Source organism: Xenopus laevis, chromosome 9_10L (genome assembly GCF_017654675.1).
Source record: "Xenopus laevis strain J_2021 chromosome 9_10L, Xenopus_laevis_v10.1, whole genome shotgun sequence".
NCBI lineage: Eukaryota > Metazoa > Chordata > Amphibia > Anura > Pipidae > Xenopus > Xenopus laevis.
The window spans coordinates 130117096-130142568 of record NC_054387.1 but is presented as its reverse complement, the minus strand read 5'-3'; the positions used below and the strand labels follow the sequence as shown (position 1 = coordinate 130142568).

At 38.2% G+C, this 25473-nt stretch overlaps 2 protein-coding genes across 3 annotated transcripts; both read right to left on the bottom strand.

The window, feature by feature from the left end:
* Nucleotides 1-1223: 1223 nt before the first annotated feature.
* Nucleotides 1224-7028, bottom strand: xenoxin1.L (xenoxin 1 L homeolog). 2 transcript variants are annotated; one of them, XM_041575464.1, is made up of 4 exons: nucleotides 6936-7028; nucleotides 5699-5778; nucleotides 1680-1781; nucleotides 1224-1500 (listed from the first exon to the last, which is right to left on the bottom strand). In XM_041575464.1, the coding sequence occupies exons 2-4, from the start codon at nucleotides 5742-5744 to the stop codon at nucleotides 1394-1396; spliced, it is 255 nt and encodes an 84-aa protein (XP_041431398.1). In that variant the 5' UTR covers nucleotides 5745-5778; nucleotides 6936-7028; the 3' UTR covers nucleotides 1224-1393. The 2 variants fall into 2 exon arrangements, with proteins under 2 accessions (XP_041431398.1, NP_001079296.1); NM_001085827.2 differs by lacking the exon at nucleotides 6936-7028 and having other exon boundaries at nucleotides 1225-1500; nucleotides 5699-5774.
* A 10184-nt stretch (nucleotides 7029-17212) lies between these two features.
* Nucleotides 17213-20666, bottom strand: LOC121398364 (xenoxin-1-like). Its single transcript, XM_041577557.1, has 4 exons — nucleotides 20463-20666; nucleotides 19194-19272; nucleotides 17614-17712; nucleotides 17213-17456 (listed from the first exon to the last, which is right to left on the bottom strand). Exons 2-4 carry the CDS (start codon nucleotides 19237-19239, stop codon nucleotides 17350-17352), a joined length of 252 nt encoding a protein of 83 aa, XP_041433491.1. The 5' UTR covers nucleotides 19240-19272; nucleotides 20463-20666; the 3' UTR covers nucleotides 17213-17349.
* Nucleotides 20667-25473: the final 4807 nt, after the last annotated feature.

Genomic DNA, 25473 nt, shown 5'->3' with positions numbered 1-25473 from the left:
CTAAAGATACATCCCCCTTGAAAATTCCAATCCTTTCTAGGCTGTAGTGACATCAGTGTTCCAAAAAGATAATGCTGATGGGGGATTTCCAAAGATTTATTCACTTGAATAGGACTTTCCACCTTTCTACAGGATACAACTTACCAATATGTTGCAAATGCAGCGCCACGTTGGACTCCAGAAGCTTGATGGAATGTGCTAATTCTTTGAGTGGGGCAACTAATATATTTTATGATAGACTAAAAATATTAATAAATAAAAATTCTAAGCCTAACCTATAGTATTGCGCAGTTACCGTCGTTGGCCTTGTTCTGCAATTGAGATTGTGTAAACATGAAGCTACTTGTATGGATCACCTGTTTTTGGCACCACTTTATTCATGAAAGCACCGTGCTTTACCCTTTTTGCCCCTTAGACCTTTAGCACTTGAAACCAGGCATTGATAGATTAATTTCACTCATGCTAAACATCTAGGGGCTAAGTGGACTAATGTGGTAGGATTAAACCTCATACATTCCTAACTTAGAGAAGCAGGAACCTCTAAATGGGCCTGAATGAGGGCTGGTGAGGGTGGTGGAATTATTGGGCAGAACTAAGTAAGTGAAAAAAAAATCAAATACAAATTTGGACCCTAACCATGGTCTTGCACAGTTGTTGTCTTGGGTCATGTTCTGCAACTGAGATTCTGCAAACATGAACCTACATGGTAAGTATGGAGCACCTGTATTGTGGACCACTGAATTCATGAAAGCATTATTCTTAACCATTTGTGCTCCTGAGACCTTTAGCATTAGCAACCAGACATTCATAAATAAGCCCCAAAATGTCAGATTCGTTTCTGATGAGGTCACTAACGCTAAACTTGAAGGCCCTAAGTGGACCAATGTGGCAGGCTTGATCCCCCATACAGACCCAACATAGAGAATCAGAAAACTCTAAATGGTCCAGGATGAGGGTTGTGAGGGTGGTGGAATTATTAGACAGAACCAAATGAAAGTAGGCTTTCCTCCCAACTGCCTCCTTTAATAAGGAGTCCAGTTGATTTGAATTATTACTATAGATATACCATGGATGAATGAGAACCTTCACAGATATCTTCTACATTGTCCCATTTCTGAACATGTCTACTTTTAGAAGAACTATGACTTGGACCTAGTTTATCTCTTTCCCATTAACTAAACAAACTGTGTATGTACTTGATACAACTCTACACACAAATAACCTGCAGTTGAGTGCTTTATTTAATGGATATTAGGAATCAAGCTACACCCTAGTATCTATAGGAGAGTGGACAGAAGGGAAAAGAGGAGAGAGGAGAGGACAAATGTTTTGGTAGGGCCATTGCTTCATGTGAGAAGAGAAAATCCCGGCAACCTCCATTGGAAGAATCATCTCAAGCATTGCACATGTTTCCTTCACAGCATGTAATCTGTTCCCCAGGCAAAGACATTATTTTCATAGTCGTACATGTTCGACCAGAGGCACAAAACTTTAAAGTTTCTATTGAAGAAAAAATATGGGACAATATTTAGACGATTCAAAAGCAGTTTTAGAGGGTTTTTTTGAGTAGAAGAACAATGATACGTTGGCACTATACACAGGGGATTCATCAGGTCAATGTCTCACCCCTAAATACACACAGATTTCAGAAAATTTCAGGTTGAGACTGTGCCACTTACTTTTTAATGATCTTAATGTTAAGCATTTGGTATCCTCCTTTGCACACTCTTGTGTCATCTTTATTCCATTCGCTTGTAAATTCACACATTTCAGTGCTTCTCCTGAGAAGAGAAATAGAAAGGAGAAAATAGGCAGAGATCAATGTACGAGAAGTTGTTTACATGTTCTTTCATGATACAAGAACACTTTTGGGTTGATCTACTGCTTTAATTCAAAAACATGGTTTTTGGATTTTTTGTTATACTAGATAGTACACAACAGTTTTTATTTTCCAAATTCCAGGCATTAGTGACATTGCTGGGGGAGAATATGGCAGTAAACCAGAATACTCTTCCGAGTTAAACCCTCTGTATAATAAACTCCCTCTGAACTTTATGCCCAAAGCAAAGGTATTAGATAAGGTTGAGAAGAGGTCTGTTTATACAGAGGTCAGTGTTTCAATAAATACATGGGCTAAAATCTGTTAAAGAGATAACATTAGCATATAATTGCCAATTTTTATTGAAAACATTTTTTACAAATATGTCTGTATTTTGGGGGACATGTATAGTCGTGTGTGAAAGTTTGTGAAACCTTTCAAATTTTCTATATTTTTATATGAATATGACCTAAAACAACATAAGATTTTTCTGTATATGAAAAAACACTAGTTAAACAAATGAAACAAAAAATATATTTTGTTGTGTATTTATTGAAAAAAAAGTGATCCAATAACATCTGTGTGTGGTAAAATTAAATGAATCTTGCTCTCAGTATTTGGTGTCACCCCCTTCTGCAGCAATAACTGCAACTAAATGTTTACGGTAACTGTAGTCCTGCAAATCGACATGGGGGAATTGTATCCCATTCCTCCATACAGAACAGTTTCAGCTCTTTGATGTTGGTGGGTTTCCTCAGATTAACTGCTCACAGTAGGTCTTTCCACAAGATTTCAGTTGGATTAAGGTCAGGACTTTGACTTTGCCATTTAGTCTTCTTTAACCATTCTTTGTTAGAACGACTTGTTTGTCTAGGATCGTTGTCTTGCTGCATGACCCACAGATTAGACAGATGTCTTGATATTTTCCTTTAGAATTCTCTGGTAAAGTTCAGAATCCATTATTCCATCAATGATTGCAAGCTGTTCAGGCCCAAACCAAAACACCACCCACCAAGTTTCATAGATAGTGCAAGGTTCTTAGGCTGGAATGCAGTGTTTTTCTTTCTCCAACTGTAACACTCCTCATTTAAGCCAAAAAAGTTCTATTTTTGGCTTTATCCCTCCACAAAACATTCTTACAGTATCCTTCTGGTTTGTTCACATGATATTTAACAAACTGTAGATGTCAGCAATATTTTTTGGGGAGAGCAGTGACTTTCTCCTTGCTACCCTGCCATACACACCATTGCTGTTCAGTGTTCTTCTGATGGTGGACTCATAAGCATCAACATTCCCCAATATGAGATAAGTCTTCAGTTGCTTAAAAGTTACCCTGGGTTTCCTTGTAACCTCTCGAACAATTAGATGTTTTCCAGTTACATAGTTACATAGTTACATAGTTAAATTGGGTTGAAAAAAGACAAAGTCCATCAAGTTCAACCCCCTCCAAATGAAAACCCAGCATCAATACAAATACCCCTCCCTACTTTTAATTAAATTCTATATACCCATATCTATACTAACTATAGAGTTTAGTATCACAATCGCCTTTGATATTATGTCATCCAAGCCATTCTTAAAGGCATTAACTGAATCAGCATCACAACATCACCCGGCAGTGCATTCCACAACCTCACTGTCCTGACTGTGAAGAACCTGGATAGAGAACTGGCTAAAAGATAGACTACAAAGAGTGGTGGTAAATGGAACATTTTCTAATTGGACCAGTGTTGTTAGTGGAGTACCGCAGGGCTCTGTACTAGGTCCCTTGCTTTTCAACTTGTTTATTAATGACCTGGAGGTGGGCATTGAAAGTACTGTTTCTATTTTTGCAGATGATACTAAATTGTGCAGAACTATAGGTTCCATGCAGGATGCTGCCACTTTGCAAAGTGATCTGTCTAAACTGGAAAACTGGGCAGCAAACTGGAAAATGAGGTTCAACGTTGATAAATGCAGGATATGCACTTTGGCAAAAATAATATAAATGCAAGTTATACACTAAATGGCAGTGTGTTGGGAGTTTCCTTAAATGAGAAGGATCTAGGGGTCTTTGTAGATAACACGTTGTCTAATTCTGGGCAGTGCCATTCTGTGGCTACTAAAGCAAATAAAGTTCTGTCTTGCATAAAAAAGGGCATTAACTCAAGGGATGAAACATAATTCTGCCTCTTTATAGGTCCCTGGTAAGGCCTCATCTGGAGTATGGCCTCACCAGGGACCTATAAAGAGACATAATTATGTTTTCATCCCTTGAGTTAATGCCCTTTTTATACAAGACAGAACTTTATTTTCTTTAGTAGCCACAGAATGACACTGCCCAGAATTAGACAACGTGTTATCTACAAAGACCCCAAGATCCTTCTCATTTAAGGAAACTCCCAACACATTTAGTGTATAACTTGCATTTATATTATTTTTGCCAAAGTGCATAACCTGCATTTATCAACATTGAACCTCATTTTCCAGTTTGCTGCCCAGTTTTCCAACTTAGACAAATCACTGTGCAAAGTGGCAGCATCCTGCATGGAACCTATAGTTCTGCACAATTTAGTATCATCTGCAAAAATAGAAACAGTACTTTCAATGGCCACCTCCAGGTCATTAATAAACAAGTTGAAAAGCAAGGGACCTAGTACAGAGCCCTGCGGTACTCCACTAACAACACTGGTCCAATTAGAAAATGTTCCATTTACCTCCACTCTGTGTAGTCTATCTTTTAGCCAGTTCTCTATCCAGGTACAAATACTATGTTCCAGGCCAACATTCCTTAATTTAACAAGTAACCTTTTGTGTGGCACTGTATCAAATGCTTTAGCAAAGTCTAAGTAAATCACATCCACTGCCTTCCCAGAATCGAGGTCTCTACTTACCTTCTCATAAAAAGAAATTAAGTTAGTCTGACAAGATCTATTACACATAAAACCATGCTGGCACAAACTCATAGTAATATGATTTGCTATGAAGTCCAGTATATTATGCTTTATTAACCCTTCGAAAAGCTTTCCAACCACTGAGGTCAGACTAACTGGCCTATAGTTTTGAGGCTGAGAACGGGATCCTTTTTTGAAAAGAGGCACCAAATTAGCAATTCGTCTCTCGGCACTATGCCAGACCTCCTGATGAATCCTGATGGGGTTATCTTTGATGGTCAACCATTTCTGGGTAGGGTAACATCGGTCTTGAATTCCTCCATTTCTAAACAATCTGTCTGAATGTTGATTGGAGGAGTCCAAACTCTTTAGAGATAGTCTTGTAACCTTTTCCAGCCTTATGGGCATCAACAACTCTTTTTCTGAGGTTCTCAGACGTCTTGTTCAAACCATAATACACATTCACAAATGTATTGTATGTGTGACCATGCTTTGCTGAATCCCTGTTTAAATAAAGCTTACACCTGATTGTCATTCCATTGACTGAAAACACCAGACTTTGATTTCATCTTCAAATTACATAATTCTAAGGATTCACTTACTTTTGCCACACAAAGATATGTTATTGGGTCTTTTTTTATTCAATACATTATCAAACATAATAATTTTTGTTTCATTAGTTTAATTAGATTTCCTTCATCTCCTTTAAAGACTTGTTTGCAAATCAGATGCTGTGTAGCTTATTTTATATCTTATAAATATATAGAACATTTTAAAGGTTTTACAAACTTTCACACACACAACTGTATCTAAAATCTCAACCATAAATCAGGACACAGATGCCATTTTGAGCCAGTGAAAAAAAGAGCCAGTCACATGTTTTAAAGAGACACCCTTCCACCTGGAAGATAATAAGCTGGCTGTGTACTTTTCAAATGTAATTTGTTTCCAAATCAACACTTACAATTTTAACACCAATATCCCAATAAAAACAAAAAGAACTTACCAAGAGTAATGACACAAACGAGAAAGAAGACGATGGCGTAACGCATTGTGTGGCTCAAGCTTTCAACCAATCACAGGTTTCTGTTCAAGGAGAGAAAAATTCAAGGCAAAGCTTTCATTCATGGGAAAAATGTATTTTATGTGGGATAAAGCAAAAAAGCATATATACTATGCAATGTGTTTTCTTCCCCAAATGCAACATTGTTTCCAAGAATTCAGGTATAATTGGGTAATGGGGGCCAACACAAAATACAAGCAGAATTTTATGAATCCTTAACTGAGAAGGATCTAGGGGTTGGGGAGTATAATTACAAAAACTTTAGCTTTGATCCAAAACCCTGTGTGTGAGCACCTGATCAATGACAGGTATTAGGTATCCATATAGAGAGAGAGACACAAGGAGAGAGATGTGTATCTTATAGAGAGAGACACAAGGGGAGAGAGAGATGTGTATCTTATAGAGAGAGACACAAGGAGAGAGATGTGTATCTTATAGAGAGAGACGCAAGGAGAGAGTTGTGTATCTTATAGAGAGAGACGCAAGGAGAGAGTTGTGTATCTTATAGAGAGAGACACAAGGGGAGAGAGAGATGTGTATCTTATAGAGAGAGACACAAGGAGAGAGATGTGTATCTTATAGAGAGAGACACAAGGAGAGAGATGTGTATCTTATAGAGAGAGACGAAAGGAGAGAGTTGTGTATCTTATAGAGAGAGACACAAGGGGAGAGAGAGATGTGTATCTTATAGAGAGAGACACAAAGGGAGAGAGATGTGTATCTTATAGAGAGAGAGACACAAGGGGAGAGAGAGATGTGTATCTTATAGAGAGAGACACAAGGGGAGAGAGAGATGTATATCTTATAGAGAGAGACACAAGGGGAGAGAGAGATGTGTATCTTATAGAGAGAGAGACACAAGGGGAGAGAGAGATGTGTATCTTATAGAGAGAGAAACAGGAGAGAGAGACTTAGAGACTGATTTATCATATCATAAGTGTGAAATTATAGCTCACCAAAGTAAAATTCTCCCACTCTATTTATTCCTATGGGATTTTTAGAGGCATATTTATAAAATTGGAACTCTAACTTTGACCTATTGATAAGTTTGCTTCTAAAAATCCTATAAAAATGAATAGTGAGTGGTAGATTTTTTGTGTGATGAACTTTAATTTCACAAATTGATACATTCCCCCCCCAAAAAAAGAGAGTGAAATAGACGAGGGCTGCAATGACCCACCTGGTTAAGATGTGCTGTGAGTAACCACCGAGTGTCGTGTTCCTAAATACTAATCTCTCCGACACTTATACTTTTGCTCACTCAATCCTCATTAAAAGAGCAAAGTCATAAGGCTGTTGACATATTATAAAGTCAAACAGAAATTGTGACCTAGAAACACTTGTCTATTGATTCTGACAGAGTCATATAAACACAATGTGATGGGGGTTTGCCTCATATAAGCTATATTAGTTAATGGTAGAATATATAGTGAATAAAGTACCCCCTTTTGTAAATTATAAGGATATTAGAAGTTACCGAGGAGTTTCATGACCATATATAAACATGAGGCCGAAGGCATAGAACTCCGACATAACTTCTAATATCCTCATATTTTGCAACTGGGGGTACTTTATTTATTATAATACACAAATTTCAGCGAGTCATGTGACAGAAATGACATCAGAACTCACCGTTTATAACTGATGACATCAGAACTCACTGTTTATAAGGATATAATTTACAATATATTCATGGCTTTTGTGTATTATAAGAGTATATAGAATATAGCCACACAGGCTGAGCATTACATAACCTTGCAACTGGAACCCTGTTCTTTTTCATTTTATATATAAATTAACGAAGTATTCTGCACTATACCAGGTCTTAGCAACAAAACAAAGCTGTTTTTATTGAGATATATATCAAAACAAAAAGATCTCAGTTCAGGTGCACTGCCTTCAGTTAGGGGAGCGGATCCAAACCGTGTTTGTAGTTGAGCCTGTACTCAAGGATCAATCCTCCACACAGACGTGTTGATAAAACAAGTATTTTATTTCTGTATTCTTGGCATCGACTTACGCGTTTTGTATCTCTACAGACACTTAATTATAGGCCTATAATTAAGTGTCTGTAGAGATACGAAACGTTTATGCAATACAAAATCTATGGTATAATGCAATACAAATTCTATTGTCTAATTCAATACAAACTCTATGGTATAATTCAATAGAAACTGTATGGTATAATGCAATACAAACTCTATGGTATAATGCAATACAAACTCTATTGTCTAATTCAATATAAACTCTATGGTATAATGCAATACAAACTCTATTGTCTAATTCAATACAAACTCTATGGTATAATTCAATACAAACTCTATGGTATAATGCAATACAAACTTTATGGTATAATGCAATACAAACTCTATTGTTTAATTAAATATAAACTCTATGGTATAATGCAATACAAACTCTATTGTCTAATTCAATATAAACTCTATGGTATAATGCAATACAAACTCTATTGTCTAATTCAATATAAACTCTATGGTATAATGCAATACAAACTCTATTGTCTAATTCAATATAAAGTCTATGGTATAATGCAATACAAACGCTATGGTCTAATTCAATACAAACTCTGTGGTATAATGCAATACAATCTCTATTGTCTAATTCAATACAAACTCTATGATATAATTCAATAGAAACTCTATGGTAAAATGCAATACAAACTCTATGGTATAATGCAATACAAACTCTATTGTCTAATTCAATACAAACTCTATGGTATAATGCAATGCAAACTCTATGGTATAACTCAATAGAAACTCTATGGTATAATGCAATACAAACTCTATTGTCTAATTCAATAAAACTCTATGGTATAATTCAATAGAAACTCTATGGTATAATGCAATACAAACTCTATTGTCTAATTCACTACAAACTATGTAAACGTGGCCCTGGTTGCACTGTGCTAAGTTGGGTAGATGAAAGCAGAGTTCAACCTCACTCCAAACTCATATGACCCTGGAGATTGAACTGAACACAGTTACACCAAGGGATACTAGTCTCTACCCTCTCAGGCAAGCATTCCCCCCACCAACCCCCAGTGGTGAAAAACCCACAACCTACCATGAGATCTCTCAAGCACTATACCATCTACACCTGTAGATGGGATACTGTCCTCCATGGCTGCCACGAGCCTTGATCTGCTCCCAACCTCTGCTATTAGCAACCTCAAGGTACACCTTCCCCCTCCTTTTTAGACATTGCTCTGAAGCCTCCCTGTCTTCCTAGCACTGTCAAGGCTCAATTTGAGAACAGCAATCATGAAAAATGTTTTTATGTTTCCATAAACCAATATTTCTGTATGTATGTGAGTAAGACTAGTGATTAGATTATGCCACTTGCATATACGCCTGCTGCTGCTAAGAACAAGGCATTGGATTTATTGGACTAGACTAGGAGTAGGCTCCCAGTATTGTGTTCACAATGCTATTGTTCTCCATGTCTGTTTGCCCTGCAGCTCCAGTTAATGTACTATTGTTCCCCTTTTGGAAGACATTTTAGAGTCCATAAATATAATGGTTTGTTATTCAGTAGGCTTAGTGGCAGCAAGTCTTGTGTGGATAGGAAAGTGTTCTTATTTATCAAATATAAGTTGTTGAATGTTGCTCAGAAACGCGTTTATATCAAGTATGTACAAGTATGAGAATACCCTGCAGCAGATAAATGATGACATGAGCTAGTGACATTTTTACACATTGGCAAGTTATCCGACTCTTCTCCTGTGTATTTACTTCTGATCATGGGATTCATCAAAATGCAAACTGGGATGGAACAACAATCTTTATTGTGTGTCACAATCATTATCAAGGAATATGGGTGGCTAAATGTGCTCCATTTAAAGAGAGAGGACTAATGGGATACATGTCATATGTAATTCAATCAAGTATAAATAGAAAACAATCACTGGCTCATCTCCTGTTTTGCATGTGCCTATTGGTGCAGGAGAACCCTGGAGATACCACCATCTTCAAACTGGCAGTAATTCCAGACAGGACACTATCTGTAAGATGTTTTTATGTTATCCTCATGTCTGTAATATTATTTAATTTGCTCCTCATAAAACTGACCTTAGTGTGAAATTACATTGTAAGCTCCACTGGGTCAGAGACCGATGTAAATTACATATTATCTAAGTAAGTGCTGAATTTTTTTTTTGGCTATATATATTTTTTTTTCTAAAATTTTATAATTTGTGTCCCTACCTCTCACTTCCCCAAAGACTTGTTCTCTTTACCTTCATGTCATCTGCCAACTTCATGGTTGCCCAAACAATTCTATGTTCTCGCTATCTTCATGTCATCTGCCAACTCCATGGTTACCCAGATAATTCTATGTTCTCTCTACCTTCATGTCATCTGCCAACTCCATGGTTACACAGAGAATTCTATGTTCTCTCTACCTTCTTGTCATCTGCCAACTTCATGGTTGTCCAGAGATTTTATTTCTTGTTCTTCATATTTTGAAGCCCTGGAAGACAAAAGTAGTTGTAAAAGCTGCTAAAGTGTAGTTTAATATAATCTAGACGTGGGTTCATGGTGGCCTTCATATACTGTGTGCCACCAACTAAATTCCCAGATCCCCAAAAGCAACTCATGGATCAGTAGAAAGGGTTATTTTAATGACACAGGGATGTCTGTCTGAATGTCTGTAGCCTATGGTACAACAGGACTAGATGGCAATGGCTCTTCACACCAGGTTTGCTCAGCTTGTGGTCTTTCAGCTTGAAATACTGCCCCAGACATCCTTGAATATCTGAGGGCTGACTGACAATCCTGAGATCTGTAGTAATAAATGAAGGGTGAAGGTTGCACATTTCATTCATGTAAAAACCCCACATATATCATATCTCAAGCCTACTGTATGTATAAGGATGGTACCTCCCTCAATGAGGAGTTATATCACAAAACCTTCCTAGTGGCAACACTGTCTGATGTATATGAGTGCTACATGATACAGGGGTACAATTTTTTCCATGGAATGATATAGAATATTGTATTACAGCCCACCATCTGGATGTCATGTAAGGTGACCCCCATATATTTCAGTAGATGCCACCATGCTGTTATCTAATCCTTTAGGTCAAGGCAAATTTTAATCAAGTTTTTTAAGGACATGGGAATTTAACAACATATGTACACTCTACCCAACAGTTCCCTAAGCTTCCAATGTTTCCCAACTATACAGACAGACTATACATCTTTCTTTACAGTCCTTTTATAAAAATCAGATGAAGATGAAATACACTGGTAGAATGGACAGTTGAATTTACAAATAACTATTGCTGTCTCCTGACAAGCCATAATATTTTTCTGCAATGTACTAATTGCAGAGATCAGAGATCTTTCACCTAAACTTTTTTGGCTGCTATGAACCAGTGTAAACCAATATACAGTTTTTTTTTTATTAAAGTCCGAATGCAAAAGACTCCAAAAAGACTTTTTTTTGCTATGAAATCCAAATTTTTTGTGGAAAAAAACGTACATTTTTCAAGATGTATTATAACCCAAGGATGGAAAAAGTCAGAATCCAAAAATCCTACATCTCAAATCTGCCAAGCTTATATATAAGTCAATGGGAGAGGTCCCTATCTTATTTGGAAGTTTCTATGTTCTGTGCTGGAATTAGCCTGAAAATCCGACTGAATTTTTCTGTAAAATTCAGAAAAATTGAGCGATTCGGGGAAAAAATTTGAAAAAATTGTACCATTCAGTTTTATCACGTTTTTCTGTCAATTAAATAGCGTTTTAATAATAAATAAGGTCAAATAGTTTTCTAGGGTTTTTTATAAATAAAAAAAACGGATTTTGCTAAATAACTCCCACAGTGTATTGTAACACGTATTTTAGTGTTCTATAAAAACATGGTTGTTTGTAGTCATTAAAATACATTTTTTGCTAATAGTCAAATCTATTTGGAAGTTTTACTCTAGAGGAAATATAGTTTTGCTAATATCTGCATTTGAAGAATACTTCCACAACTGCACATTTTGGGGTAGCGACCACATGTAAAAAGATCTATATTCAATAAATAATCATATTTAAACATATTGCATGCGTACATAGATCAGATTATTCACATTTTTTTTTATATGGACAATGCACATATCTTTTGTGCAGCAACTAGCAGCCTGAAATTCATTATTCCTCCTCTTTTGATATTTGCATTGACCACACAACCAAAAGGAAAATAGTGGAAAAATAAAGAGAAATATGAAGATGGTGGAACCTGTAATCAAAGCTATGGGGCATACACTAGATTTGGATGATGCTCCCACTTTTACTAGCAAACAAGATCAAGTGGTGAAGTCTACTGTAAAGAAACATTATGTCTTCCTAGTCCATGAGGTTATAAAGAGTGCCTCTGAGAATAAATGGGACAAAAATAATTATCACATCAAAGAAAGTCAGAAAAATATATTCTTTTCTGAAAAAAGAGGTACCAAATTGAATCAGATCAAATCAAAAGCTTCATTTGAAAAATCTGCATTTCTGCCCCAAGAAATAAGATTTTGGAAATTCAACAACAGTGGGTCTAGAGGCTCATACAAGGATACCTAGTAGTAAAAACCAGGGAGATCTTACACCAGACAAAGGGCCAGATTCAATTCAATGAGAAAACAGTTTATTACATGAAAACTCATGGACGAGATTTAATTTGAGATGCAATTCAATTCAGTAAAACTTATCTAATGGTTTATCACGTGAAAACTCTATTGAAGTCTATGAGAAAAAAACTGGAACTGAACTTGGAGAAAAGTTTTTTCACCCCAAATTAAATCTAGTCCATGACTTTTCGTGTGATAAACCATGAGATAACTTTTTCATTGAATGAAATCTGGCCCAAAGCTGGAAATCTAGAACTCAAACTTTTTAGGCTCCAAAAGAAATTTAAAAAAAAAGTCTGAGAAGAAGAAGAAGGCAGGTTTGTAAGCCCCAGTGTCCGATTTAGGAGGCAGACTTTCATACTTCAAGACAGTGTAGGCTAATCACATAACAGGCCTCCGGACACTAAACATCATCAATCAAGATTATTAATTGAGACTGAAAGATTATACTCCAGACCACTTTGTCACATCAGACAAACCAAGAACTCAAAGAAGAAGCCAGAAAATCTCTTTCCCTTAGACAGAAGGAATAGGAGAAAAAGCAGTTGATTGCAGAAAAACATCTGGAGAATAGGTACCAAGGAATGTATTTCCATTTTATGTGAGAGGGAAATAAAATGGCAACTTCTAAATCATTCTGAACTTAAGATTTCTAACAGAAATGCTTATAAAATCATTCTGGATAGAATCTCTCAGATCAATTACAATCAGGACTGTAGCCAAATCGAATTTTTTTCTATTCTTAAAGGGATCATTAGCTCAGGAACCTTTGGGAAAAGGTTTTTTTAATAGCTAAAGGGGATTAAACAGCAAACCCATTGTTTTTTTTAATTTTTTTATTAACTTGTGTTTTTTTTATTTATTTCTGCAGATTTCAAAATTGTCAAAACAATCATTATGGAAACATTGCTCAGGAACCTTTGGGAAAAGGTTTTTTTTTAAGAACTAAAGGGGATTAAACAGCAAACCCATTGGGTTTTCTTTTGTTTGTTTTTTTTTTAACTAGTGTTTTTTTATTTATTTCTGCAGATTTCAAAATTGTCCAAACAATCATTATGGAAATATTGCTTGAAAAGAAGAAAGGAAAGAAAAGAGAAAAGAACTAAGAAAAGGTAAGTTGGGGGGGGGGGTTGTTGCCTTGGCTGTTGTTAATATGTTGCTGCTAACGGCTGCTTGGGCTGTATTTAGGGATGCACCAGAATCCACTTTTTTGGATTCGGCTGAACCCCCGAATCCTTCACGAAAGATTAGTCCGAATACTGAACCGAATCGGAACCCTAATTTGCATATGCTAATTAGGGGTGAGAAGGGGAAAACATTTTTTACTTCCTTGTTTTCTGACAAAAAGTCACACGATTTCCCTCCCCACCCCTAATTTGCATATGCAAATTAGGATTCGGATTCAGTTCGGCCCGGCAGAAGGATTCGGCCGATTCCTGCTGAAAAAGGCTGAATCCTGGCTGAATCACGAACCGAATCTTGGATTCGGTGCATCCCTAGTTGTATTTGGATATTTATATGTCTACGTTTGCTAAGTAGATTGTTCTTTTTTCCTGCAGTTTTCCTATTTGTGGTGGGTGAGGTCTTTTGTCTTTATGTAGCTTGTGTTTGTAAGCAAACCCATTGTTAAGTGACCCCTTGAGAGTGGTCCTTGAGAGTTGACTTCAAGTACTTGGGCCAAATTCAATTCAGTGGGGAAAAGTTATCTCATGGTTTATCACGTGAAAACTCTTGGATAAGATTCAGCTCGAGATAAAACTGTTCTCCTAATTCACTTCCAGTTTTAAGTTGCATCTCAAATTGAATCTTGTCCATGACTTTTCACGTGATTAACCTTTTTTTACACTGAATTGGTTCTGGCCCCTTATTTGAATTGCTTCAAAGAAAAAATATATTCCCCTTTGATATGGGCTCATTTAGTTGGGCTTATTTTACAAAGGTGCATAAACACTTTTTGAACTTCTAGAAATAAACATAAATAAATGTTTTCACACAAACAGACCTCATTCCACAGATTGAAAAGCCTCACCCCATAAGCTTTACACAGCAATGAAACTTGTTCCATTGTGATGTTATCTGGGGCATGTCAAATAGTGAGGTGTATTTTCCCTTTAAGAAGCATCATTCAAAATTACTTCACCAGAAGAATCAGTGAGATCCATAACTTGATGATGGGCATTTGGTCTTCGTGCAGGATAAAGTATTTTTAATAACCGGTGTCAACTTCCTCCCTGAAATGGTCACCAATTTTCATGATAACATTTTGCTGACTTTTTTTTCCCAAGATCCAAAGTCGAGAAGGAAATATTATGGCATCCTTTGGATGTGGCCAGAAACTTAGAGGCAGATTTATCAAGGGTTGAATAGTGAATTTTTGAATTGTTATTTTGACAAAATCCATAAATTTTAATTGGGAATAATCAAAGCTCGATTCAAATTCTAATTTGATTGAAATTCGAGATTTATCAAAGTTTACCCTGGATATAATTTAAATTTGACTATTCGCCACCTAAAACCTGTGAGTTCATGTATAAGTCAATGGCAGAGGTCCATTGACCCATATGAAGATGTTAATGGCCATCCTGACATTTGAGGTTTTTTTGGAGAAAAAGGGGAGAGAGAGATGTGTATCTTATAGAGAGAGACACAAGGGGAGAGAGAGATGTGTATCTTATAGAGAGAGACACAAGGGTAGAGAGAGATGTGTATCTTATAGAGAGAGACAAGAGAGAGATGTGTATCTTATAGAGAGAGACACAAAGGGAGAGAGAAATGTGTATCTTATAGAGAGAGACACAAGGGGAGAGAGAGATGTGCATCTTATCGAGAGAGAGACACAAGGGGAGAGAGAGATGTGTAGATAGAGAGATACTTATGTGAGTAACCACTGAGTTTCTAGTTATTCTAAATAATCATCTCTCTCACATTTGTATTTTTGTTCTACTTAATAGAATATTGATAAAGCCTAAATAAAACAGAGGAAAGTCACAAGGCTGTTGACACAGAATCAAGTGTTCTACAAGCTGACACTCTGAACTAGAAGCAATGTGGATTCACAACAATATATGTAAACTGTACAATGTCACAGGGTCCTTTAATTTATATAAAATATATTAGTTAATTATATAGTGTAGAATAAAGTGTTGAGTATATATAGAAAATAGCCATGGAGGCTTAATAGCATTAGACCTTGAAAGGTTAAAGAGGTATCCACCTACTGAATTTAAAACATAGGTATCTCTATGGGAAATCTCCTGTATAGCAGAACATGAAGCCTGTGGAATGGATGTGTTCATTCTAGCCTTAGGGGTGTTATGGGTATCCCCTAGTTCATAATACAGGTGGATAACATTGTGTTTTTTTCTTAAACAAATCTCCACTGAGGAGTGTGGATACAACTGGAGAGCTTGGGGTAGGAGGCCTCAGCAAGGAGAGGTAAGGATTCTAATGTAGGCCAGATATCTTAGTGGAATATGGATTTTTTCCACCAGACTGTAGGAACTCTAGTGCTTAGGGTAAATTTTGCAAGGATAACATGGAATGAGGGATAAGGAAAAAATATCCAATGTTGCAAGAACGGGTGAATAGTAAGGTACACGTACTAATACTAACAGGTGCTCAAGCCTCAGACCTTCAGCTTGGGGTGCTAATATCAGACATAGAATTCAGTGGTAAGCTCACACAGAAACTGGACTTCATTCCAAAAATAGATGCAAATAAAAAGTATTTATTACGCAAAAAGGAACATCTCAGAGGATGGCCTTACGCGTTTCGTGCCTTATGGGCCCTTAGTCATATGCCATTTTTACTGATATTGCAACAGGAGAATCATATACTGTACTATAAATAAAAGTACATTTTCCACTATTTTCGGTTCCCAACTTGCCAGTCTCAACAGATGTAAGATTATATATTTACCACTCTCACTAGGGTAACAATTCTTTAGAGGTACATCTTCACTTGTAAGTACATGTTAAAATGTAAAGAACTAAATGCAGAGATTATAAAAGCATCATGGAATATGTGCAAGGCAACTATTCTTTATGTAGTCAACTTCATAGTTACCACCAAGGCAATAAGAGGGAAGGTAAGTAAGGAGGTCCTATGCTTCCTCTCCAGCAATTCCATCATGGTTTCCCTTTGGGTAAATTGCCTAGTCCATCATCTCATGTGTCCCTGATATTAAGATCTGAGGTCTTGGTGGTCTTCTCCTTCCTCTAGCTTCCTCTCGGCAGCCAAACTAGGCACGTTTCATACAATATAAACACAAATCTTATTCCAGAAGAAGAAAAGGCACTATCACTGGGGGATGGCAATTTCTTAAACACACCCAGTGATTATAATCACTTCTGTTCCCTAAAAACTACATTGACCCAAGATACTATAGTAAGAAAATCATGTCCCCATCTTGTTCTTCTTCCCCCCAGAAGAAGATGGGGTCGTGGCACCTCTACAGTAGTACCCCTTGCTGGTACAGTATTCAGTGAAAACTAACCCGGTCATCAGTAAGAGATTATAATCCCTGGGTTGTGTCAGTTTATTATTATGGTTCAACCTTACAATTTGCCAGTTTGTATTATGCCACCCAGTGTTCACCCATTTGTAATATTTTATGACTATCTGATGGAATTAAATAACTCTATCTTGAAAAAGATCTTGTTGACTTTTGTTGATTCTCTCTTCATCTGGTAATCTTATGGAAAATGTATTGATTTAATATATATTGGAAAATTAACATGCCATTTGAGTGTAGAGGTACAAGGTAGCGTCTTACATAGTGTCCAGCTTGATGCAATTAAACAAGGTACTTCATACAACAATAAACACAAATATCCCGCTGTTCTGGGTTGTTTATTTAGAAGACGAAGTAGCACCACAGTAACTACAGGAGAATAGAGAGAATGAAAATGAGGAGAGAAGACTAATATTTGGGATGATGTTTAGCAAGTCACATGGAAATCCTGGATTTGTGTCACGCATTGCACATGTCTTTATCACAGCAGGTAACCTTCTCCCCAGGAAGAGCCATTGATGAAATACGTTTGCAGTCAAACTTTGTAGCACAAAACTTCTTCACTCCTGTTCAGGAAAAAAGTATATAAAAATGCAGAAGTGGGTTCCATGAGTTGACTGGTACAATATTGTATTGGAACTATATATACACACAGAATCCAACATGGCGGTGTCTCTCCCACTATACCAATATAAAAGACTTATACGAGTCAGTGGAACTTACTTGTTTTCATTTTGTAAGTTACACAGTAAACTTCACCTTTCCCACAGTTCTCTGGCTGCTTCTTTATATCAGTTAGGACCATACAGCGCAGGGCATTCCCTGAGAAAGGAAAGAGGGATGAGAGGTAGAGGCAGAATAGGTTTTTGAATATATTTAGCTGTGGGAGAGTGTCGACCCATGGCTGGATTTACAAAGCGGGAACACCTAGACCGACTGCTGTTCGTCACCCCTGTCTCCTCCCCTTTATTCATTCAAATTTTCATCATCAAGACGAGAGCAATGGGGATTGGTGCATGGTAAAATTTAAATTTGTATCTCCTGTGCATCCCCAGTGTTTTTGAACGAATGTGGGTGTACCCGGGCCTTGGTTGCCTTTCTACAAATCCGGGCTTGTGTCGACCTCTCACATATGTGGGTAAATGAATTGATGATGTAGAAAAGAAAAGTCGTCATTTACTTATTTTCTTTGAAAGTCTGGTGCCATGCCCCATGTGCAGAAGAAACTCGCTAACTGGGCTACCATTGTGTAGGAACTGGGGATAAGGATTATTAAATTAGCACCTTCTCTGGTTGCAATTGAAGGAGATGTGTAAGTATTAAAGGGATTCTGTCCTGATTTTTATGGTGTAGTTTGTATTGATAAATTACACTATGTACATTGCAAATTGGGTTGCCACCTGTCCGGTTTTCGGGAGGGCTATCCGGGTTAAAATGCTTGTCTAGATTTCAAATTTATGAAATTCTGACAGGTCTTTCAAATGATTGAAGCAGCAATCAGCCAATCAGTGATCACCACATCATAACCCCACCCCCAATGTCCCCCAGAAAACAGATCCATCCACTGACGTCACCAGACCTGCCTCCAATGTCACCTGGCCCACCTTCTGCCTGGTCTCCCTGTTGGCAAAAGGTGGCAACCCTAATTGCAAATAATTAATTCTATCATTTAAAATGTTATTCTTGAATCAACAAATGTATTTTATTTAGCTGTAATATTGGTATTTAGGCAGCTGTCTCAGGCCATAGCCCTGATCCTGTGCTTTCAGAAAGAGACAGTACTTCACAATGGAACTGCTTTCAGATAAGCGATTGCTTCTCCTACTCAATGTAACTGGAAGAGTTGCAATGAGACTTGGATTTTTACTATTGAATGCTGCTGCTTTGTTCATGGCTTTTTTGACATCATTTGGGAAAAACAGATTCCAGGAAATCTCTACGTTGGGCAAATATGTATTATAAGATGACAGTTACTGCAAGCTACATGATAAATAGACTTAGAGCCCACAGATGACCAAAGTAGGATAGAACTTCTATGTGACATTGCTATCAGTAGGAGTAATTCACTGGCACACAAGTCAATGTCAGCAGGTCAATCCTTTGCAGGTTCATTAGCAGAAGTACAACATTTTAGGGCAATCTCCCGTTCACAAAAGGGCATGGCCCTGAAATATTGGACTTTCTCAAATATACTTGATGTGCAAGTATTGACTTGTAGGCAAGGGAATTTCTTCCTACTGGTTACTGGCTACAAGCCAATTTGTATTTCTGCCATATCACAATATACAAGGGAAAGAACTTACCCACAGCAACAACAAACAGAAGAAAGAAGAGGATGGTGTAACGCATGGTGAGCCTCAAAGCTTGAACCTATCGCGGATTCTGTTTAGGAAATTTCAAGGCAACACTTCTCATTTAAGGAAGAACTGGATTTTATTAGAGATCAAGAGCCTCTATTTATTTTTGTGGGCAAACTGTAATAATGCATATCATGTTTCCTTCTCACAAAGCCATAGTTCTTCCCAAAATTCAGACATACTGTAATTGCAGCCAGATATTATAATAAGTGCTAGGCAGCAACTATTTAGCAACATGGGTCAAAATTATACACCTTTTAGGGGAGAGAGAGCCATGTATCTTATAGAGACACAAGGGGAGAGAGAGATGTGTATCCTATAGAGAGAGACACAAGAGGAAAGAGAGATGTGTTTCTTATGGAGAGAGACACAAGGGGAGAGAGAGATGTGTATCTTATAGAGAGAGACACAAGGGGAGAGAGAGATGTGTATCTTATAGAGAGAGACACAAGGGGAGAGAGAGATGTGTATCTTATAGAGAGAGACAAAAGGGGAGAGAGAGATGTGTATCTTATAGAGAGAGACAAAAGGGGAGAGAGAGATGTGTATCTTATAGAGAGAGACACAAGGGGAGAGAGAGAGATGTGTATCTTATAGAGAGAGACGCAAGGGGAGAGAGAGATGTGTATCTTATAGAGAGAGAGAGACACAAGGGGAGAGAGAGAGAGATGTGTATCTTATAGAGAGAGACGCAAGGGGAGAGAGAGCCATGTATCTTATAGAGACACAAGGGGAGAGAGAGATGTGTATCCTATAGAGAGAGACACAAGAGGAAAGAGAGATGTGTTTCTTATGGAGAGAGACACAAGAGGAGAGAGAGAGATGTATATCTTATAGAGAGAGACACAAGGGGAGAGAGAGATGTGTATCTTATAGAGAGAGACACAAGGGGAGAGAGAGATGTGTATCTTATAGAGAGAGACACAAGGGGAGAGAGAGATGTATATCTTATAGAGAGAGACACAAGGGGAGAGAGAGATGTGTATCTTATAGAGAGAGACACAAGGGGAGAGAGAGATGTGTATCTTATAGAGAGAGACACAAGAGGAGAGAGAGATGTGTATCTTATAGAGAGAGACACAAGGGGAGAGAGAGATGTATATCTTATAGAGAGAGACACAAGGGGAGAGAGAGATGTGTATCTTATAGAGAGAGACACAAGCGGAGATAGAAATGTGTATCTTATAGAGAGAGACACAAGGGAGAGAGACTTACCTGCTGAATATGCTTCTGTGAGTATCTGGTGAGTTTCTTGTATTTCTAATTATTTATCTCATATATATTGTTCTCCTACTAATTATAATATTGAAAGAACTTGATTAAAGCAGAGGAAAGTCATGAGGCTGTTGACAGAGTCTCAAGTGGCGTGTAAGCAAGCAGTCTGATCCAGAGACACGTGTCTGTTGAGCCTCAGAGAGTCATGTACAATGTCCTTTGCCTCACATCATATTAATTCCGTAGAGATAGAGTGCACCATAAAGTTTAAATTATTACATTATCCTCCCTTTTAAGGTTACCAGTATGGCAGACCCATCATGTTATTGCCCTATCACAGTTTTCTTCCCATGCTCCTTACCTCCCTTTTTTCTCCCAGTGCTGACCATTGGTGGGAAGGTGGCTTGTTGTCTGCCCCCTAGTTGTACAGAAGGTAGTAGAATCCTACACTCCCTATTTCTCCTATTTAAAGCCTAATCCCTTTTTTCTGTTTTCTTATCCAAAGTGCAAGACCCATGATACTTTTCTACATGCCAGGTTTAAAAATCCCATCAGATTGAGGACCACATTGGTTCATTGGTACGGTTCTCAGTCATATTGTCCTCATTGTAATCCGATCGTTGGGCCCTAGCACCCACAATCAGATATAACCCACCTCAAGGTGGGCATTTTGGGAGAGATCCTCTTGTTTGGTGAGGTCTCCAAACAAGCAGATCTCTACATGTATGGCCAAGTTTACTGGTGTGATGTTAGGAGATAAAAAATAATAGAAATGTAGGGTTGTGTGGGGTTATAGTCACCAGTATGAAGGTTACATGGAGAGGAAAGCAAGATCCCAGATGTTGCAGAATTTAATAGGGCACTTTGTTGGCTTGAGATGTTCTTTCAAATGTGTGCAAAGAGGAGGAACTAGATGAGTAAAGTGATTCAGCAGGCAATCAGTAATGTGAAATTAATATGAAATTATAGGACTACAGAGAAGATGTAATGTTTGTCCCCACAGAACCCTAAATGAGCTAAATGTTCTGCTTTAAGACCTACAAACATTTATGATTTAACCAAAGAGTACACAGATTTTATAGGCTGCATAATGCTTCATTAACACACAATTTCTAACTCTCAGAAGCTACAGAAACCCAGAAATTACTAACCCAACACTTAGGGGGTTATTTATCAAGGTTCGAATTTATCGAGTATTTCTAAGTTAGAAATCCAAGCAACTCTGATTGCCTGAATGGACCTTATTGATGAAGAAAAAAGCCCGAAAAATTGGGTCGGGCAAACTTCAGAGCTTTTTCCGAAAACTCTGAATTGTTTGTGGTTTCTGTGCAAAAAACTCCGAAATGTACGAAAAACCACAAATGGGCATGGACATCAGCTCAGACACTGGGACCTTCCCCATTGACTTATACAGGACCTTGAGAGCTTTTAGATGCTGGGGTTTGGATTCAGAGTTTTTAGACCATCGAACTTTAATAAATATCGAAAAAAAAATATTTATTTTTTTTCCTCGGAAAACCACTAATTATTTGAGGTTCGGTTATTTGGACCTTGATAAAAAAAAACTTATTCTGTATGTACACCTTCAATTCAATTCAAAACATGAGCAAATGGCACTTGAGGGAATTGGGGGAGCCCCCTGCCATATTTTATAACTACAGTCCCATTTCAAAAAATATGCATTGCCCTAGGGCTCACCAAGGCTAGTGACACACCATCAAACATTTTATCTGCTTTTGAGTAAGTATCTCCTAGAGCAGGGGACGCTCAACCTTTTTTACCCGTGAGCCAAATTCAATTGTAAAAGGAGTTGGGGAGCAACACAAGGGGGCCCGAGGGTAAGGGGGGCCCGGCCACGCCGCTCTTTCTTGATTAGCCGCCTCCCCCTGCTTTCTGAGAGCTGCTGACTTCGGGAAGGCAGGGCGGGAGCACAAGGGGAGGTATCTTCTGTCCATTACTTCCCCTTATTGGTCACTGAGTTTAAGTCCCGGTTGAGCTGCTCAGGGATTGGATAGCTGAGGTTTGAACTTCTCCTCCAGCTCATCCAATCACCATGCAGCTTGGACTTGCAATTCTGTGACCAATAAGGGAAGAAAATGCTGTCACTGGAAGAAGATGCAGCCACCTGTGCTCCCCTCCTCCCTTCTGTAGTTGGCAGCTCACTGACAGCAGGTGGACCACACTAATGAAGTAAGTGTAACATGGCAGGGCCCCCTAAAGGTAACCCTTTGTGGTCCCTGTTGTGTGGTGGGCAAGATTTTTTACATGGACGTTTAAGGGGGGACCTGGCCACCAATTTTCTTATAACGTGGGGGGGGGCCCTGGCCACCAATTTTTTTCCCCATGTGGTGTCCTAGCTACCAATATTTTTTAATGGGGGGCCCTGACCACAAATGTTTTTTTTAATGGGGTGGCCCTGACCACCAATATTTTTTATTTTTTTATTAACATGTGGGAACCATAGCCACTAAAGTTTTTTTTTTTAGTGGGGGGTGGACCTTTTGGGTGGGGAGGGCAGACCTGTAGGTGGGGCTTGTGGTGGGAGCAGCCCAGGGGGCCCTGGAAATTTTTTCGTATGGGGCCCTGCGATTTCTAATGGCGGCCCTGGGTGTGTTTGGCTATTTGGTAGCCCCTGTGTGGACTGGCAGCCTTCAGGAGGTCCTGTTTGGCAGTACACCTTGTTTTATGCAACCACAACTTACCTCCAAGCCTGGAATTCAAAAATAAGCACCTGCTTGAAGACACTGGGAGTAACAGCCAATGGGTTGATGATGAACGTGTTACTCATGAGCCACTGCTTGGGGATCACTCCCCTGGAGAAAGCAGAACCCTTTTTTGGATGAAGAGCTTTATAATAATGTAACAGGTGGATGGGTCAGGGTCTTCCTAAACCTTCACTTGGGTTACTATCCACTGGTTTCAGTCCCCAGGCAAGGGGTCCAACTCCCAGCAACTCCCGGTAAGCACAATATAATTAGACTCTTTATCTTGAGGTGGGGCCCCACTAATGGTATGGAGGAAGGGATTACCACTCTGGTATAAGCACACACAGTATTCAATCTTGATCAAATAAACTTTGCGCACCAATGGTTCTTTAAAAAAGTTAGAGATACAAATCAATAGAGGGCACTCCAAACACAAACAAAAATAGGGTTTTGTTTTTAAATAGTTTCTCTCCAACAGTATATATATGAGGTGTAATTAACCCAGGGGACAGGGGTAAACCCACAATTAGTAACCCAAAGCTCAATACAATGTATATTGGGCACGCACACTCGAAAAATTATGCAAACAAAAGGGGGTATAAAAAAAGATTTCTTTATATTTTCAATAATAAAACATACATCAAAAACATTGATAGCTCATCAGAGTAATCTATATGTTAAGTTACGAACGTGGAAGTGCAGGAAGTGCGTGAAAAAATGCGTGGAAGTGCAGGAAGCGCATGATCATTGCAGACTTTTGCTGCACATATTTGTTTTTGATTGTTATTTCATTCAATACGATGTAAGCTGTTTTGCTTTACTAAACTTTAGCTCCAGCATTACTGCCCAATCATGCCTCCAACTTTGTATTGCCACCCGGAGAGTCACATTTAATAACAGCGGTAGAAACTGTAGCCAGAATGATATGTGATGTGAGGATGTCTGATTGATAACATGACTGGCTAACATTAGATTGTCCATTGCAGGAGAGCGAATCTTACAAATGTATGATTAGTAAATAATAATTCATATATCATGAAAATAACCAATTATTCATCATTTAGCTGACCTAAATGGGGGCCAAAAAACTGGCAAGTTGGCAGAAATCATGCGAGCAATGCTTAATGGCATTAATAGTAAACATGGGTGCTGTGCTCATTTTGCAGAGATCGCATGCTGAGTTATAGATAATTATAGACAATATGTACTTTAGTTAATAGATGCACCAGAGGATGAAGGTTAATAAATTTGCCCTTGTTTATAAGAGCCCCTTATAGAAAAAGTAAAGCTTTCAAAAAAGTGAATTTAAAATGAACGAGGGGGCTATTCTAAGCACTTTTGTCGTTTACATTCATTATTTATTTTGTTTTTATTCCAAGATATTAAGAGATACATGTACTGTTAATATGAATGATTTTTGTTACAACAGCGCCACCTGCTGGTCAGTTTCCCACCAGTCTGACCACCAAGTAGTCAAGGAAGTTGTCAGGAGAAAGAAAGAGGCTGCTCTGATGTTCTTCTGCTTAGGAAAACAATTAGAAACCTTTCTCACATATTTCCTAAGATTTTCGAATTCCGCGCGAAATGGCGAAAAAATTTGCGAAACGGCGCCAGCGTCTCGTTTTTGACGCCGGCGCCCGTTTTTGATGCCGCCAGCCGTTTTTGACGCCGGCGTCCGTTTTTTCGAAAAAAAAATTTTTGACGCCGGCGAATTTTTTCCGCAAATTTTCGCGGGCATTTCGCGAATCACGCAAATTCGCCGCAAATTCGTGCCTGGCGAATAAATTCGCTCATCGCTAGTCTCCAGTTGGCCCTATGGTCACCATCTTGCCCCGTTGTCACCATCTTGCCTTATTATATCTAACTCAGACACCACTATATGAATGGCAGCTGCCCCTTCTCTCCCCGTAACTCAAATATAATTCTGCCTAAGGCCAATATGTATGAGATACTCAATGCTTCTGATACAGTGCATATCTCTGTCCCTTCTTTCACAGGATGGGATAACAATGTGATGCACTAAGAACAGGAATTTAATCAATGGGACATCACATTCGGGGGGAAAATTTGGGTGCGCTTCTGCCGTGCCTCTGTATCTCTTAGCATCAATATTACAATGCCTAACTTGCCTATGACTTTTCAGCAGCTGATTGTGATCGATTTAAGGTGCAGCTATTGGAATTGTGGGCATACTTGATCCCTGAAACGAAGCGACTAGTTACCTAGGATACTGTCGAGGGACAGTTAATAGTTAATAGTGCTGCTCCAGCAGAATTCTGTAATCTGTTTTTTACATTTCATTTTGA

Coding starts and splice junctions, on each gene's coding strand:
- LOC121398364 (XM_041577557.1), bottom strand. CDS start 19,239: ATGCGTTACACCATCCTCTTCTTTCTTCTGTTTGTTGTTGCTGTGG. Junction 17,713..19,193: donor TCTGTTTGTTGTTGCTGTGG/GTAAGTTCTTTC, acceptor TTCCTTTCTCAG/GGAATGCCCTGCGCTGTATG. Junction 17,457..17,613: donor AACTTACAAAATGAAAACAA/GTAAGTTCCACT, acceptor TTTCCTGAACAG/GAGTGAAGAAGTTTTGTGCT.
- xenoxin1.L (XM_041575464.1), bottom strand. CDS start 5,744: ATGCGTTACGCCATCGTCTTCTTTCTCGTTTGTGTCATTACTCTTG. Junction 1,782..5,698: donor CGTTTGTGTCATTACTCTTG/GTAAGTTCTTTT, acceptor TTCTCTTCTCAG/GAGAAGCACTGAAATGTGTG. Junction 1,501..1,679: donor AACATTAAGATCATTAAAAA/GTAAGTGGCACA, acceptor TTTCTTCAATAG/AAACTTTAAAGTTTTGTGCC.